Source organism: Carettochelys insculpta, chromosome 10 (genome assembly GCF_033958435.1).
Source record: "Carettochelys insculpta isolate YL-2023 chromosome 10, ASM3395843v1, whole genome shotgun sequence".
NCBI lineage: Eukaryota > Metazoa > Chordata > Testudines > Carettochelyidae > Carettochelys > Carettochelys insculpta.
In genome coordinates, this window is record NC_134146.1 from 47,304,922 (window position 1) to 47,321,128 (window position 16,207).

The 16,207-nt window shown below is 44.8% G+C and overlaps 1 protein-coding gene across 2 annotated transcripts in view; it reads right to left on the bottom strand.

The window, feature by feature from the left end:
- The window catches only part of DIS3L2 (DIS3 like 3'-5' exoribonuclease 2), a 256,171-nt gene that overhangs the window by 116,799 nt on the left and 123,165 nt on the right, over positions 1-16,207 (bottom strand). For both annotated transcript variants that reach the window (XM_075004083.1, XM_075004085.1), the window contains exon 11: positions 10,305-10,384. In XM_075004083.1, the coding sequence (XP_074860184.1) occupies positions 10,305-10,384 (80 nt within the window). The remainder of the gene's footprint in view (positions 1-10,304; positions 10,385-16,207) is intronic.

Consider the following 16,207-nt stretch of genomic DNA (forward strand, 5'->3'; position numbering starts at 1 on the left):
TAGGTTGTGGAACTCATGTGGGTAAAGGAATGTTCTCTCCCATTTCTGTGATGTCCCCTGTTGAGATGGCAAATGCTGAGGCAGAGTCCTGTTTTCCCAACAGAAACATTTGCATACTGTGAAAACAGTGAGCTCTCTTAAGAAGCACCATCAGTTAAACTGGCTTTTTATTCAAAAGATCAACACATAGGAAAAAAAAAAATAATGAACAAAGGACTAGAAACAGGGAAAACCACAGCTGATTTCTCAGCTGAACACAGAACCAACCAAGAATGGAGCACCAAAGATGGAAGGGCTGAGAAAATACTCCTGACTAGGGCACAAAATGGACCTTTGGTCCAGACCTTCTTACCAGTACACAGCAGCTGAGGCACACTAAGGCCTTGTTTACATGAATAACGTAGCTGAAGTCAACATACTTAGGTCTGTTTACTTGAGCATGGTCACAGCAGATGAGTCAATAGCTGACGCTCTCTCATTGACTCCTCTTGCTCTTATCGTTTTGACGGAGTACCACACTCCATGGAAGCACGCTCGGCGGTCAGTTTATGATGTCTATACTAGACGCAATAAACCAATCCCTGCTGGATGGACTGCTCCCCATCAATACAGTGGGCAGCAAAGACATGCACACGGATTAAACTTTCCATTCAGATAAGTTTTGAGCAGGTCAGTGAGGCCGTGATTGTGTTTCTGAAAGTTACCATAAGAAACGGAGCTTAGCTATCACAAGCCTTTTCTAAATAGCAAGGCTCACAGCCAAGGTGGCAAAGGACAAATATCTGGCTTTCAAACCACAAATTGTTTCTATTGCCATTGGAATCCCATTCAAGAAGGGAACTCGCACTCATTGACTTTAGTGAGATGGGAAGTGGCACCCAGCAGCCTTCAAGATGAATTACAATCCTTTTGGGTGTAGGCCGTCATCCTGTTCCTGACATGAAGGTCTGAAGTGGGGACGGATCAAGGTTTCTTTTCTATTTGGTGGCTCTCTTTTGTGATGCCTATATTGAACACGGTCACATTGCTCTGGCTGGGTGTGCCTTGGCCTTCTAAGAGACCTTGGGATTCAGTAATAGCCAAACATGCAGAAGATTTCTCCTCAAGCAGCCTTGACATTTTGGCTCATTTTAGGATAGGGAGTAGCCAGTGAGGTTTCCCCATTACTTCTTTTTCTACTCTTACCTTCCCATCATCCAACTTTATATTTAAACTCCTCTTAAATGCTTCCTACTCTTCTACCATTTACACGTTTCAAGTAATGATATACAATCAATGTATAAGATACTATACTAAATTATACTGTAATGGATTCCCCCCACCTGCCCAAAAAAACCCATTATAAATTAAATCAAACTCCTAAGAGATGGTAAATTAACAATTAAATTAAACATGCAGCTAACTGGGCATTTGTTATGAATATTTTTATGATAGCAAATGACAGCATCTTTGTATCCGGATTAAAAAAATCAACCCAAAATACAGGAGTCAGATCATATGGGAGTTTATTTTAAGCTCCATTCATACCCTTCACTTTTACTCTTCCGATGGGTTTTCAGAGTCTGATCTGTTTACCGACACAGCCTGGTTTCCTCTTGGTTTGCCTGGGTGCTGCCTATGGTTTAAAGTCTTTCTTCATGGTCATTTCAAGTGTCCAGCACCCAAGATCCTTAGCAAAGAATGGAAATCCCAGATACGATGTCTCTTCAAGGCAATATGTGAAAAGACTCTGATACCCCTTTGTCTTTACCAGAATCCCATTGAGCAGCTCAAACACTTGCTTTTTGGTATTTTCTTTAATATTTAATTGAAGCTTATTTTCTGTCCCGCACTCATAAATGGATAGCAAGATCCACAGGCATATGAAAGTCTGTACCCCTAAATCTTTGGGAATTGTCCCAGGTCCTGAATGTACGAAATTACTTACCCAGGTAATAACTTTGTTTGGAGAGCTCATTCTCATGAAAGGAACAAATAAAAAGTACGATTATTAAGCAGCTATGCTGCTGCTTGCATAACTAAATCTAAATATTCGATCGATGCTCTAGTTCAAAATGTCCATTTCAGAATTTTAAGCTGTTTGGTATAGGAATAAATATATTTTTAAAATAAATCACCATGCAAAGTTGTCATGCAGTCTCTAAGAGTGAGGATTACATTGAGTGAGTCCTGCATGTGTTCATAAATTTAAGCTTTTGCTTAATCTTCATGAAAACCTGCTTGCAAAGTAAAGGCGAGAAACAATATTGTAGTTAGAGTCTAATGACTGCTACCCCAAAACAGCATCTATTCTCCATTAGCTTCGAGCCCTTGCTTCTCTGCCAAAGCTATCTGGGTACAGTTTGAATGTATGCGTTATGAACACAAGAGTTACAAACTGGTGATCAACCACACACTTCATTTGGAACCAGAAGTACACAATCAGACAAAAGCAGAGACCAAAAAACCGAACCAACCAAACAAAAGCAAATTCAGTAGCCTGTTAAATGTAAAACACTAAAACAAGAAACTTACCACGATAAGGAAATTGATTTGGGCCTGTTTCATTTAATTTCAGATTGCTAAAAGCAGCATTTTTCTCCTGCATAGTAAAGTTTTAAAGCTGTATGTAATCAATGTTCAGTTGTAAACTTTTGAAATAACTACCATCACATTGGCTACATCTACGCAAGAGGCTTTTCCCGGCAAAACTGGGCTTTTGCTGGGAAAAGCCACAGAGCGTCTACACACAAAATGCACTTTGTTGACAAACCCAGCACATCTGCCGGCCACATTATACCTCTCCCCATTCAGATATAACGACCCTCTTGACTGTGTTCTGTCGACAGACAGACAGGACTTCTGGTTCACCAGGCAGCCCTGTTTGCAGAGCTTCCGGTCAGTCATTCTGCCAAGAGAGGACCAGGCAGTCTGGCTGCTCTCGGTCTACAGAGCAGATTGCTCTTTCAACCTGCTTTTGTGTGTTGATGCGATCTGTCAACTGAAGTTTTGCCAGAAAGTCCCTTCTGACAGTGACTTCTGGTGCCAGAGACTTCTTGTGAAGACGTAGCCATTTTGTTCAGAGTTGCAAACATTTCATAGTTACATACAAATCTCCATTCCTGAGGTGCTCGTAAAGATGAAGTTTTACTGTACTGGGAACATTATTTTCCTTGACTTACTATGAGGCCAGTTAGGAATACACTAACTCATATTAAACAGTATCTTACCCTGGAGTAATCTCAATGATTTTAAAAGGTGGCACCATCTGGCTCTCTAAGATCCCATGCCATTCTGGCCAGGAAAAAATGGAAGTGATGCGTACTAATGTAGGAACAACCAACATTTATATTTAAAATAACAAAAGTGTAAGGTATACTGTGGGTAGTGCAATCCACCTAATATTACATAGGAACACATACAGTAGACATCTGTCTTTGAGACAGACCTGACTATACAGTGCACACTGCAAAGAATTTGCAACTACAAGCCTTCGACGGAAACACAGGGAAATGTACCTGTTTCTAATCATTGTAATGTCTCTTCCTCTTTCCCAGGGACAGAACATAATTCAGGTCCAAATAAGTAAAACCCCTGGGTAAATCAGCTGGTAATGGTGAAGGTATTTTGACTAACCACATTAGATACCCAAGGCAAAACTGCGTCCCTGTTCCCCAACATTCCATTGCTTGCATGTCTCGTCTTTCACCCCACCCCACATTTGACTCCTGCAAAAACTTTTTCCTACGTAAATTGCAATTTATGGTCCTTTTGCATTAGACTCATGTACTGAGGTGTGGTTTCTATAATTTCCTCTGCAATCCACACCAGGTGTCAGTTCCTCCCAAACGCTTCTCACAGAAGGAAGGAATAAAGTGCCGCGTTTAACTAATTTAACTTTTGCGCCACACCAGGTGATATTTTAGTATTTATTCTACGCACATTATTACTCCAAGAAGGTTTCTGTATGGTGTGCTGCAGGAGCCAAATGGAGAAGCTGAAAGCTTTACTGTTGCATTGCCAGGTCAAAGATTTAAGCAAAAGCTAAGTAGCTGGAGGGTGGAAGGGTGTATGATAAAGCTGGATAAAAAGGTGACCAGAGTATTCTTATCAATGTCTTACAAAGCAGTATTGACGTGCCAAGACACTGCACAAAATGAAAACTAAGCTCCTGCCCCAAAGAGCTCACGGTAGCCGTAACGTGCAAACAACAGGGACTGAGAGAGAAGATGAACGGTGGATTGAAAATCTAGTGAACGTGTACTGAGGATCGCCAGTGGTTTTCCAGGATTTATTCAATCCATGGGTCTCTACACTCCATAACAGAGATGGGCATTCCAGGGAGAGGATAACATAAAAGACATCACAGAAGTGGGGATGAGGAATGGGCCATTCAAAAACACAGCATGAAGGGAGGCAAAAGAGGAGAGACAAAGAAGATAGAGAAGGCAATGAAGGCAAGTGACATGAGCTTGAGTGGAGAGGCCATTCAGAGGCAGGGATGGAATGTTATGGAGGGGTGAATATGGCTGCAATTCCAGTGTCATAGCTGAGTCTGGCAGGGACTAGATTGTGGGCTCTAGTGTCAGGAAGACTAACGAGGTGGAAGTCAAAGATGACAGACCTAGGGAGAAATTTTTGCAGAGGGGATAGAAAGGAATAGACAGACCTTGGGAAAAGTTACAGAGCTAAAACCCAGGAGGTCTGGTGTCTGCATGGGACTCCCCTGCTACAAAATACAGGCCACTAATGTCATGTGGCGAACACCAAGGGGGAACCGTGGTGATAACAGGGTTTAGATATATTCTGCTTGGATTCAGACTTAGGGGATTTTTTTCTTCTCTCAGTAATAACAGCAACTACAGTCTGCAATATAGCACGGGACTGAGGAGATGGGAAGACGTTCCAGTGGAGCTGAGATAGCCTTCAATTGCCATGTGAAATGATATAGGTAACGTGCTTTAGCATTCCTATAGTAGAGATGTTACACAGCAGCTCTGTAACTATGGCCAACAAGACCACGTTTACATTGGAGTCGCGAAACCAGAGGGTTCCATGAAATGAAAATAAGGATTCCGTGAGAAAATTCCTCTGCGGCTCCCTGCCCTGCTGCAGCTCAAACAGGACAACTACATTTCATCGGTTTAACGGCTGGCAAGGCGGCAGGAGGAATCCGGATGTTAAACAAACTGAATTTAGCTCCATGATTTCAGCGGCAGGACACAGGCAGGGAGACACAGAGTCCATTACTCACCCTGCTCCCCAAGCAGCCATGTCTCTCCAGTGGGCGCGGCTCGGCTCACCTCTGCCGGTGGAACACTTCCACACCAGCCCTCCTTCTGCTGGGTGCACATGGCTGCCAGGCATAGGCTCCCCAGCCAGTGCCACAGATGGGTTAGTTCTGGGGGATGGTTTGGGGCTGAGGCAGATTAATCGTGGGGTTGGGGGAGCAGGTTTGAGGCTGAGAGGTGTTAAGCCTGGGGATGGGGAGGCAGGTTTGCGGGATGAAGGGTAAAGTTTGGGGATGGGGTTGGATTTGGGGACTGAGGGCTGAAGCGGGTAAAATCTGGATATGGGGGGCCAGTTTAGGAGACAAAAGGGGGTACAGCCTGGGAATGGGGTTCCCCAAAAGTCTTTCAAGTTTAAAAGGGTTCTGCAGCCAAATAAAATTAGGAAACACTGTGCTAGACAATACCGACTTCCCGTGGTCTGGTAAAGTCTCTCGTTTGGCATTGGTCAGATCCCAAGGGTGCCAGACTAGAGAGGTTCACCTGTATTTAAAAAAAAAAAATACTACATCTATCACTTCATTCTCCTTTTGTCTCCTCCGCTGAGGACGTCTCTCATTGTAACGGGTCTGTTGGCTCTCCCACAGAAATCCTTGAATCATATATGTTAATTACTGAGTGTGCACGGAACTCAGAAGTCTCCCTCCAGTGACAGGAACAAATGAAGCCCACAAGTTTCAGTTGTGAAACTTATAAGCCTACGTCTCTCTTTGTACGTTACAAAAGACCCTTCAGGCCAGACAGCTTGCAGAGCTCTGAATAAATTGAATTAACACAAATGTTCAAGGGGAGAGAAGCACCAATTTAGCCATCTAATAACTAAAGCTTTGGCAGTGTTTTCTTTTTCTTTATTATTTATGATGAGCGATATCGGCCATCAGAGAGATTTACTGAACTGGGTACTGGATTCAGTAATGATTTTTAGAGCTCTCCTGACATCAAGTATATGTCAGACACGTTCTTTTAATTTTTTCACATATGGGCAGAAAAGTTGGAAAAAAACTTCTTGTAACTGTGTTTATTTTTGGAACAAAGGCTCTTCTGCTGCTCCCGCCTAGGACTGGCACAACTGAAAAAGCTACTTGCCCAAGTGATTGCAACAGGACGGCATCCCTCAAAGAAAGAAATTCTCAGGGCGCTCTGAACAAAGGAATCAAAGGGTCTTAGTCTGGACAAGAGTTAGCTCCTAAAGTGGAGCTCTCATTGACATTCAGTTGAAAAGCAAGACAGCTCTCAGAGAGCTTATGTCTGGATTAGAGGACAATCTGTCTTCTGCTTGCTGTCTAGTGAGCTGGAAATAGCTACCACCTGGATTTTAGAGTCTGATTTAGGCCCATATTAAGACTTTTCTAAAAGACCCTCAATAACAATGAGCGTGTGAGACACTGTGTGCGGGTGTGTTTTGTTTGTCTTTGCCTTGTCAGCAAACACCTATACTAACGATTTAGCACTAAGCCTTACCTACATACAGCGAAACAGAGATGTAAATACAACCAAATTCCTCAATTTAATAGTTATATTTCAAACATCAAGTACAGGGATTTAATTTCTCTGGGCTCGTGTGCTGAATTTTGGCCCATGAGAGAGCTCTGAGCCGTGGTCAACACCTGAAGTTCACAAAAGAAGTGATCTCCTCAGACAATTTGAGGCCACAGGCCTCATTTCTAATTTTTAAGATTACTATTGTGTTGGAGAACATTGTGAATAGAAAGAAACGATCATGGGAGACAAAGCAGGACTGAAACTATGGCCTGTTTTTTTCACCATCTGGAATTAAAAACAAACAAACAAAAAACCAATAATTTCACTGGGTTCTGGGTGAAAATCGGCCTAGTGATAGATAGTGGATGCACCCCCAAACTGTATTCACAGGGTGCATACACTCTCCTGGTCCCATCCGTTTTCTACATAAATAGCTGCTGCATCTGCCAAACATGCTGTGCTGGGAGCTGAACTATCTACGTAAGTGTGGTTCCAAGACCAATCCCTGAGGGACTCAACCAGTAACCTTCCTCAGTATGACCTGTTGCAGTCTCCCCTTTTAACCAATTCCTTATCCATCCTCAGCTGTGGAGGCCACACCCAACCCTGACATGACTGATGGGTCAGGTATCTCTCTCCAAGGAGCTGCAGGCAGGTACAAGGTGTGGACTTTCCCTGGGAAGCAGAAATTCCTGCCTAGCTAAATATTTACCCTTGAACATCTTCTCTCGAACATCTTAAGTTGGGGGAAACACGAAGGCATGTTAAACAAAGCCATTACGCTGAAGGGCTCAACAGAGCAGCTGCTTTTGAAACCCTTACAAATCTGATTGATAAAGGCAGCGCAAAAATGACCAGCGTTCCACATCTTAGTTCTGAATGCTCTGAAATTTTCATTTTTACTATGAATTTACAGATGGTTCAAAAGACAAGGAAACAAATGTTAACAAAAGAGGGTCTGGACTTTTCGAAAACTATTTAAGAAATCTGCTTGTAGTTTTGTGAAGACCGGTAATAAGACAATGCGGTTAAGCTGTGCCTCAGAGGTGTTAGAATACAATATAATCAGAAATAGTTTTACTGGCCTCACATTTCCTTTCACCTGTGATCTTGCATTCCTGTTTTATTGCCATGTTAAATTCTACCCTACCTGAGTGTGTGAATGACGAGAGGATTTACTGGCCATGTTACTCAAAACAAACAAAAGCCCTAAGCAGGAGACACATCTACCAATATTTTTTTGGAACCACGTCTGTAACTTTACTCATTATTTTGAATCATCACAGTATGATGACATTAAATGATCTTAAAGAAACAATACAGAAACTTTATTAACTGAGTTAGCATGACTATGATCACGCCATATTTCTAAATCTAATGCAGTCTGGAAGCTTTTCTGAAATAAACTGAGCTCTCCGAAGACCATATACTATTTGTTCACAAGTGCAGGTATTTCAGACAGGAAGTTCTTCAGAGTTTGGCATGTACAACCTTTATCCTACAAGTTTATCCTACAGGTGACCCTTGAGTTACGCGAGGGTTCCATTCTGCGCACTCTTGAGTAACTTGAATTTTGCGTAAGTGGGAGTCCGGCATTTTCCCCAGTGGAACACAGCCGGGGAAGCAGCAGAAAGGTAAGTCCTGGCGTGGCGGGGCAGTTGGGGCGGGTTAAGCCTGGCAGTGGGTTGGGACCATGGGAGGATGACAGGGGCGGGGCTAAGCCTGGGGTGAGGGCTGGAGTTGAGCTGGAGCCCTGCTTGGGTGGTGAGCCAGGCCATGGGAGGGGGGGTTGAACTGGAGCTGTGTTGGGGGGGGTTTGAATCAGGGTGGGGGGTTGAACCAGAGCTGCGTGCGGGGGGTTTGAATCAGGGTGGGAGTGTTGAACCAGAGCTGCGTGCGGGGGAGGGGGGCACTTGAACTAGAGCCGCACTCAGGGGGTGTAAACCAGGGTGGGAGAGTGAAACTGGAGCCACACGTGAGGAGTGTAAACCAGGGTGGGGTGAGCGGGACGCTGGGCTGGAGTCACACGTGGGGGTGGTGAGCTGGAGACGGGTGTGGAAGTGGGGGATTAGCCGAAGCCACATACGGGCAGTGAGCCAGCAGGGGAGCCGAGCCAGAGCCACGTGCGGGCGGTGAGCCGGGAGTGGAGCTGAGCCGCGTGCAGGCAGTGAGCCAGCAGGGGAGCCACGCCGGAGCCGCGTGCGGGTGGTGAGCTGGCAGGGGAGCCGAGCCGGAGCCGCGTGCAGGCAGTGAGCTGCCAGGGGAGCCGAGCCGGAGCTGTGTGCAGGTGGTGAGCCAGCAGGGGACTGAGCTGGAACCACTTGTGAGGAGTGATGGGCTGCAGCCAGAGCTGGGCGTCAAGGTGGGTCATGAGCTAGAGCCATACGCGGGTGCTGAGCCGGCAGGGGGGTTGAACCGGGGCCCAGGAGGTTGAGCCGGAGTCGCGCCTGAGGGGTGGTGAGTTAGAACCAGAGGCAGGGGTGGGGAGGTGAGCAGGAGTTATTCGCAGGTGGTGAGCGGAGCTGGGTGGGGGGCTGAGCCGCAGCCGTGAGGAGCCAGGAGGGAGCAAGTTAAGCGCAACTGGAAATTGCGCATTTGCAGGGTTTACTGTAGAAATTGGGGGTCAGCCACCTAACAGCGGGGTGGCGTACTCTGGGTTCGCGTACTCTGAGACCTTACTGTACATCAGAATCTCAGATTTATGAATATGTTGGAAATGGAAGCTATTACTAACTCTGAAATGTTCACAGTTCTGAGCAAAATATGATGGCTGTTCTTTCAAAAGTTTACAACTGAACGTTGACAAAATACAGCTTTGAAACTTTACTAAGCAGGAGAAATATGCTGCTTTCCTTTTTTTTAATAGGTTACATTTAACACAGGACTGATCTGTATTTTTTGGGGTGGGGAGTGGGGGGGGGGTCTCTGCTGGTGTCTGATTGCTTACTTCCAGTTCCAAAAGAGGAGTGTGGCTGACTGGTCATCTGGGTCCATAACTCTGAGGTTCTTCTGTATAATAGTTTCAAGCTGAAGCCAGGCAAAACAAAAAATTTAAAAAGCAAATGGCAAGAATGAAATGCAAGTTCAAGAGGTAAAATCTGCTCATGTGAATATTATGAGTTTTCCCACAATAAATACCAAGAGGGAATTTCAGCCAACAAAGACCTTCGAAAAGGTATCATGTTCTTTTATCCAGGTACAGCTTATTCTAGACCACACAGTTCTACCAAAACTTTAAAACCCAAATAAGAACTATTAGCTCGGTTGGCATAATTTCCACAAAGAACAAAGACGACAGATACGAATCAGATGAAGTTACAACTCTTATTACACCAAACAGATTGGTCTTCAAACACTAATGCCAAGGGTTAAGAATACAGTTTAAAGAGGTCTGCTTTAAGGGACTTCAGAAAGAGGCATTTAGCAGAAGAAAATACAACTTATTTAATACTACTCACATTTGAGAATAGATTTGAACAGAAAATTAAACATGAATGTGTGTGCCAACTACTAAAAATAAACACTGGGAGAATATTTTGTAAGATACACTCATACCATCAGGAAGTTCTTTGCAGGATAAGGCATCATCAAGGTCCCTGGCAGTTGACGGATCAATGGTGAAGATGCAGTCTTTCCTATTAATGAAAAAAGGCAACTGAACATCTCTTTCTCGTTTGCACCAGACACATAACCTACCAGAAAAGTCCCGCCAACAGTGACATTTTCAGTAGCAGGGCCACTGAAACATACCGCATCTTCCAATCTAATTGCTTCCCCACTGTCAGAGATGCACAGACCCTCAGAAGCAAGTCTGTGACATGAGAAAAGGATTTGGAATAATGGAACAATGAGAGGGTGGTGACTTGTGATATGCTTTTCTCCCCTAGGAACTGCTCCTTCTACACCAGTCTCACGTAATGATCAGTTTTCCTTCACAAAAACAAACAACCCAGCCTGCAGAGTTCCAGGGAGTTTCATTAGGCTGCAAAGTCCTTCCTGCCCCATCTCCTTTTTGACAAAATGGGAAACAAAAACACAACAGTTTTATACATTAATATTTTTAACAACATTTACAAATACCTAAGTTTAAGCATGGCAACATGACACTGGAGTAAGTCTTCTGAAGACAGGAAATACACTGGAATAGGAGACATTCCATTTATGAGGCAGAGTGGGAAGAGGTGGGTTGGGGAGGTGACATGAATGGAAGCACTTGAGCATACCCAATCTTTCAGAATTTACTAGCCCTGATGCAAATCTGGTCATGCACTTTACTCTTCATGAACGAATAATAATAATAAATTAATTCTCCTAGGGCAAGTAGAATTCAGCGGGTGTTCCCCAGCTGTTTGTTAACAGAAAGTACAGAGGAGGTAGGAGTAAAAATGAGATACAGCAGTGCCTTGGTTTGCACGAGGGTTATGTTCCCATGCACCCTTGTATAACTCCAATTTCGTGTAAGTTGGGGGGCGGCTTTCTTCCCCCCGGGGAATGCACGTTCTGCCGCCGGGGAAGCAGCAGCAGCACCTGCAGCTCCTTCTGAAAGGTAAGTCCTGGGGCTGGGGGCGGGGCAGTTGCAGAGGGTTAAGCCTGGCGGTGAGCTGGGGCCATGGGAGGAGGGAAGGGGAGTTAAGCCCTGGGGTAGGTTAGGGCTGCAGGGGGTGGAGCTGAGCCGGAGCCCAACGCAGGGGTGGGAGGGGGTAGTTGAACCAGGGTTGGTGGAGTGTTAAGCTAGAGCAAGAACCATGTCCAGGGTATTGAGCCAGACCCGTGCTCGGGTGGTAAGCCAGGGGCGTCTGAACTGGAGCCGTGCGCGGGGGGCAGGGGGGTTGAACCAGGGCAGGAGGGGTTGAGCTGGATTTACGTTTGGGTAGTGAGCTGGCAAGGGGTTTGAACCAAGGACTGGGGGTTGAATATGAGCCTCAAGTGAGGGGTGGTGAACCAGAGCTGTGCATGGGTGGTGAGCAGGGCTGGAGCCACGCAAGGCTGGGGAGGAGAGAGATTTTGAGTTGCACTTAACCTGTGTTAACATGAGTTAAGCGCACCTTGAAATCGGGCATTTCGACGGTTTACTGTACTTGACGGCCATAATGGAGTTATGAGTAGCAGTCTGATGGAAACAGACTGCTCTTTGCATCCAATTGTGGAGCTTTCAGGAGCCCACCGGCAAAGTTGTATATTGCCTTTAGGAAACACAACCTGCAGGTATATTCCAAACACAGCACGTGGTAGTGCTCTGAATTCTTAGCATCCTATGAACCTGCATTTCTTTAAGCACCCACTGGAAGGTGAGTATAAGGAGACTGTCACCAACTGGTAAAACTGAATTGAACACGAATAAACTTCAGCTCTGTTGTTAATTCCCAAACGGCTGTTAACAAAGCTAGATGTCACGTTCTCTCTAACACCACAAACACACAGCAAAATGGAGTATGCAAAATGTTTAAGACCCAAGGCTGAAGAATCACAGAGTGAAATCAAGGGGCATTGCTTGGTCTCAGATCAGTCCTTAATGAACAGACTCTACACTGTAAAGTGGGTTATGCAGTGATATGTCAAGAGAGACAACTATTCACGTCCAGAACAAAAGGCTTTTGAAAACAACTTGAAGGAACCTCAGAGAAGAGAGTGGATGCTAGGTTAGCTAACTAGATTTAGCCAACCAATTTTTTAGCCCTCAGAAGCGTCAGTTAAAACTAGAGACCCACTGGGGTAGGTATTATGCAGACACATTAGAAGCTGCCTGAAGGAACTTACAGCTCATACAGATAATCTGTCTAATATCTTATCTCGCTAGATACAGCCATATATCAATAGCAGTGGAATTATAAAAATACCAGAAATGGGAAATAAATCTAGGCAGGCAGCAGATTTGTTCCAAGAGAGATAAGACAGAACACAGCATCTGACTTCAAGAACCATTACGTTTTAAAGTGCTGTTTGGCAGAATACACCAGCAAGCTGTAAGCTGAAGCGTAGAGCTTGAAATGCCCAACTCGTGAATCATTTTAAATTCCTACATCGGGGCCCCCTTCAGTGGGGGCTGAACAAACTACAGCAAACTTCCTGTAACGCACATGGATTGTGGCGGGGATCCAACTGCAGACAAGTCTGAGGCATGCAGTGGCAGAATTGGAGAGGGGTGGTTGCTACAGCAATTGTGTCTTTCTGGTATAAGCTTAAGAATGAATGCAAACCCCACACAAACGTACACACAGACAAAGCAAGGTGGCTGAGAGACAGAGGCCAGATTCTTATAGCTACCTCTGTTTTGCTCAATTTCTCTCTTCAAATCAGGAAGTCTCAAATTGCTAATGCTTCTTTTAGGAGATGGACAGCTGAGAAGCCCAGCACACCTCCTCTACCCCAGAGAAACATCATTTAATAAGCTGCAAATAGTGTGTGGGTTAGTTAGGGGCCGCAGGGAAGGATTACAATTCATATTTAAGGGAATATCGCCAAACACGTACAAAGATCAAACAGTAAAAGTGTCATGTGGATTTAGCAGCTTTAAAATCTCAGGGTGTGTCAGTCCTGTGTATTTCTAGCACACTCATCACTGTATTTGTTAGGTGTTCCTGGTACTATCCATTTCTGTTTGTCTGATACTAGCATAAATTTGTGCAATTCTGCCAACTATATTGAGCTTCCCAATGCATCAAGCTTCCATTAGCCTTTGAAAGTCAACCCCAAGACATTAGTTTTCTCATCCTACTGCAAACCTGCCTAACCCTTAGACAAATATTCACATCTGATCCTTTATTATATATCTCCACACACTGGAAACGGTACTGGAAAACAAAAGATCCGAACTGTGCTGATTTTTGATTTGCTTAAAGTCCAGCTATCCAGCACCACATATCAACCAATATAATGATCTACAAACCATCTTGCTTCCATAAATACATGTTCCTTACATTAAAAGCCCATCAATGAATGGAATTTCAAGTGATCTCATTCCAAGGAACAATGCTTACATAATGTCCCTATTTACCATTCTTCAGAAAAATCACGTACATACAGTGCAAGCAAACACTCCACGTATGCTAATGTGTCACATGCCTGCCTGCCTGCTTGGTGAGGCACGAAGCCAAAGGTAAGCAGTTACTTACACAACAACGAGAAGTCTTGTGGCACCTTATAGACTAACAGATATTTTACAGCATAAGCTTTCGTGGGCAAAGACCCGCTTCGTCAGATGCATGAGTGTGGGTGGGGTGATTTCAGAGGGGTGTTTAAAGAGTGGGGTCCCAGTAAGAGGGAGGGGCAGAGCTGACGAGGTCTATTCAGCAAGGTGGAAATGGCCCAGTATCAACAGTACTTATCAAAAGAGAAAAAAACAAGTCAGATCAGACAGGGGGATGTGAGCCTTTGTCAGAGTCCAACGGGGAGATATTAGCACCCAGAGCAGAGAAACTGCCTTTGTAAGCTGCGAGCCCCTCCCAGTCTCTGTTTAATCCATGGTTAATGGAGTCAAACTTGCAAATAAGCTGCAGCTCAGAGATTTCTCTCTCCATTTGATTTCTGAAATTTTTTTGTTTCAGGACTGTCACCCTTAAATCTGCCACTGAGTGTCCAGGGAGATTGAAGTGCTCCCCCACAGGCTTCTGTATATTACCGGTCCTGACGTCTGATTTATGTGCAGTTATTCTTTTACAGAGAGACCGTCCAGTTTGGCCAATGTAAATCGCAGAGGGCCATTGCTGGCACATGATGGCCTATATTATATTAGTAGATGTGCAGGTAAAGGAGCCCGAGGGTATAGTTGGTTTTAGGTCCTGTGATGATGTCACTGGTGTAGATATGTGAGCAGAGTTGGCAGTGAGGACCACTGCAGAGGCTGGTTCCAGGCCTAGAGTCACCGGTTTGTGATGTGTAGTGGCTGGTGAGGATTTGTTTAAGGTTGGAGGCTGTTTGTAGGTGAGGACAGACCTGCCTCCCAAGGTCTGTGAGAGTGAAAGATCATTGTTCAGGATGGGTTGCAGATCACTGATGATGCACGGGAGAGGCTTTAGCTGGGGGCTGTATGTGATGGTCAGTGGTGTTCTCTTGTTTTCCTTGTTGGGCCTGTCTTGTAGCAGGTGGCTTCTGGGTTCCCGTCTGGCTCTATCAATCTGTTTCCTCACTTCCTTAGGGAGGTATTGTAGTTTGAGGAAAGCTTGGTAAAGGTCTTGTAGATGTTTGTCTCTGGCTGACGGATCAGAGCAAATACGGTTGTACCTTAGTGCCTGGCTGTAAACAATGGATCGTGTAGCATGCCCTGGATGGAAGCTGGAGGTGTGTAGATAAGCACAGCGGTCTGTGGGTTTTTGGTATAGGGTGGTATTTATGTGACTGTCGCTTATCTGCACAGTAGTGTCCAGGAAGTGGATCTCTTGTGTGGGCTGGTCCAGGCTAAGGCTGAAGGAGGGGTGGAAACTGTTGAAATCACGGTGAAACTCTTCAAGAGCCTCCTTCCCATGGGTCCAGATGGTGAAGATGTCATCAATGTAGTGCAGGTAGAGGAGGGGCACTAGGGGGACGAGAACTGAGAAAGCCTTGTTCCACGCCAGCCATAAAAATGTTGGCATAATGTGGGACCATGAGGGTGCCCATAGCAATGCCACTGATTTGAAGGTATAATTTGTCCCCAAATCTGAAACAGTTGTGGGTGAGGACAAAGTCACAAAGCTCCGCCACCATTTGTGCCTTGGTCTCATCAGGGATAATGTTCCGAACAGCTTGGAGTCCATCTTCATGTGGGATATTGGTGTAAAGGGCCTCTACATCCATGGTGGTCAGGATGGTGTTTTCATGAAGGTCACCAATGTATTGTAGTTTCCTAAGGAAGTCGGTGGTATCTCAAAGAAAGCTGCGGGTGCTGGTAGAGTCCACATATCCAGACAATCCTGTGGTGAGGGTGCCAACGCCTGAGATGATGGGGCTTCCAGGATTCCCAGGTTTATGGATCTTGTTGTTCTCAAAGCTATAGACTAACACAGCTACGTCTCAAGTACTTACACACGCATCCTTGGGAGACAGCTATCATATAGTCTTACTTCTTCAGAGCATTTAATAAAAGATAACAGACAACACTGACCCAAACCTGACTGCCCACTTTACACTGACAAGGTTTAAAAGAAGGAATTAAGACCATCTTAAATACAAAGAATGCGGGCTCTTGTTTCAATGGAATAGATAGCTTATTCCAGCTGTTTTGGGCTGCAACCACAAAAGAGAGCCACCCATAGCGATTTGTAGCTCTAAGCAGTTTAAAAATTAATAGACTGATTTCAACAAAGTGCACATTTGCAGTCTGCCTTGGAAAGAAGGGAACATAAATACGCCGGTGCCAAACTCTGAATACATTTATGCAGTGTAGTAACAAATGGAGCTGCTTTGCTTTGAGATACTGGGCCAATTAAATCTATTGTAAAGGTCATTGGAGGGGCCTAAGTTCATGAGAACACAAACCAGCA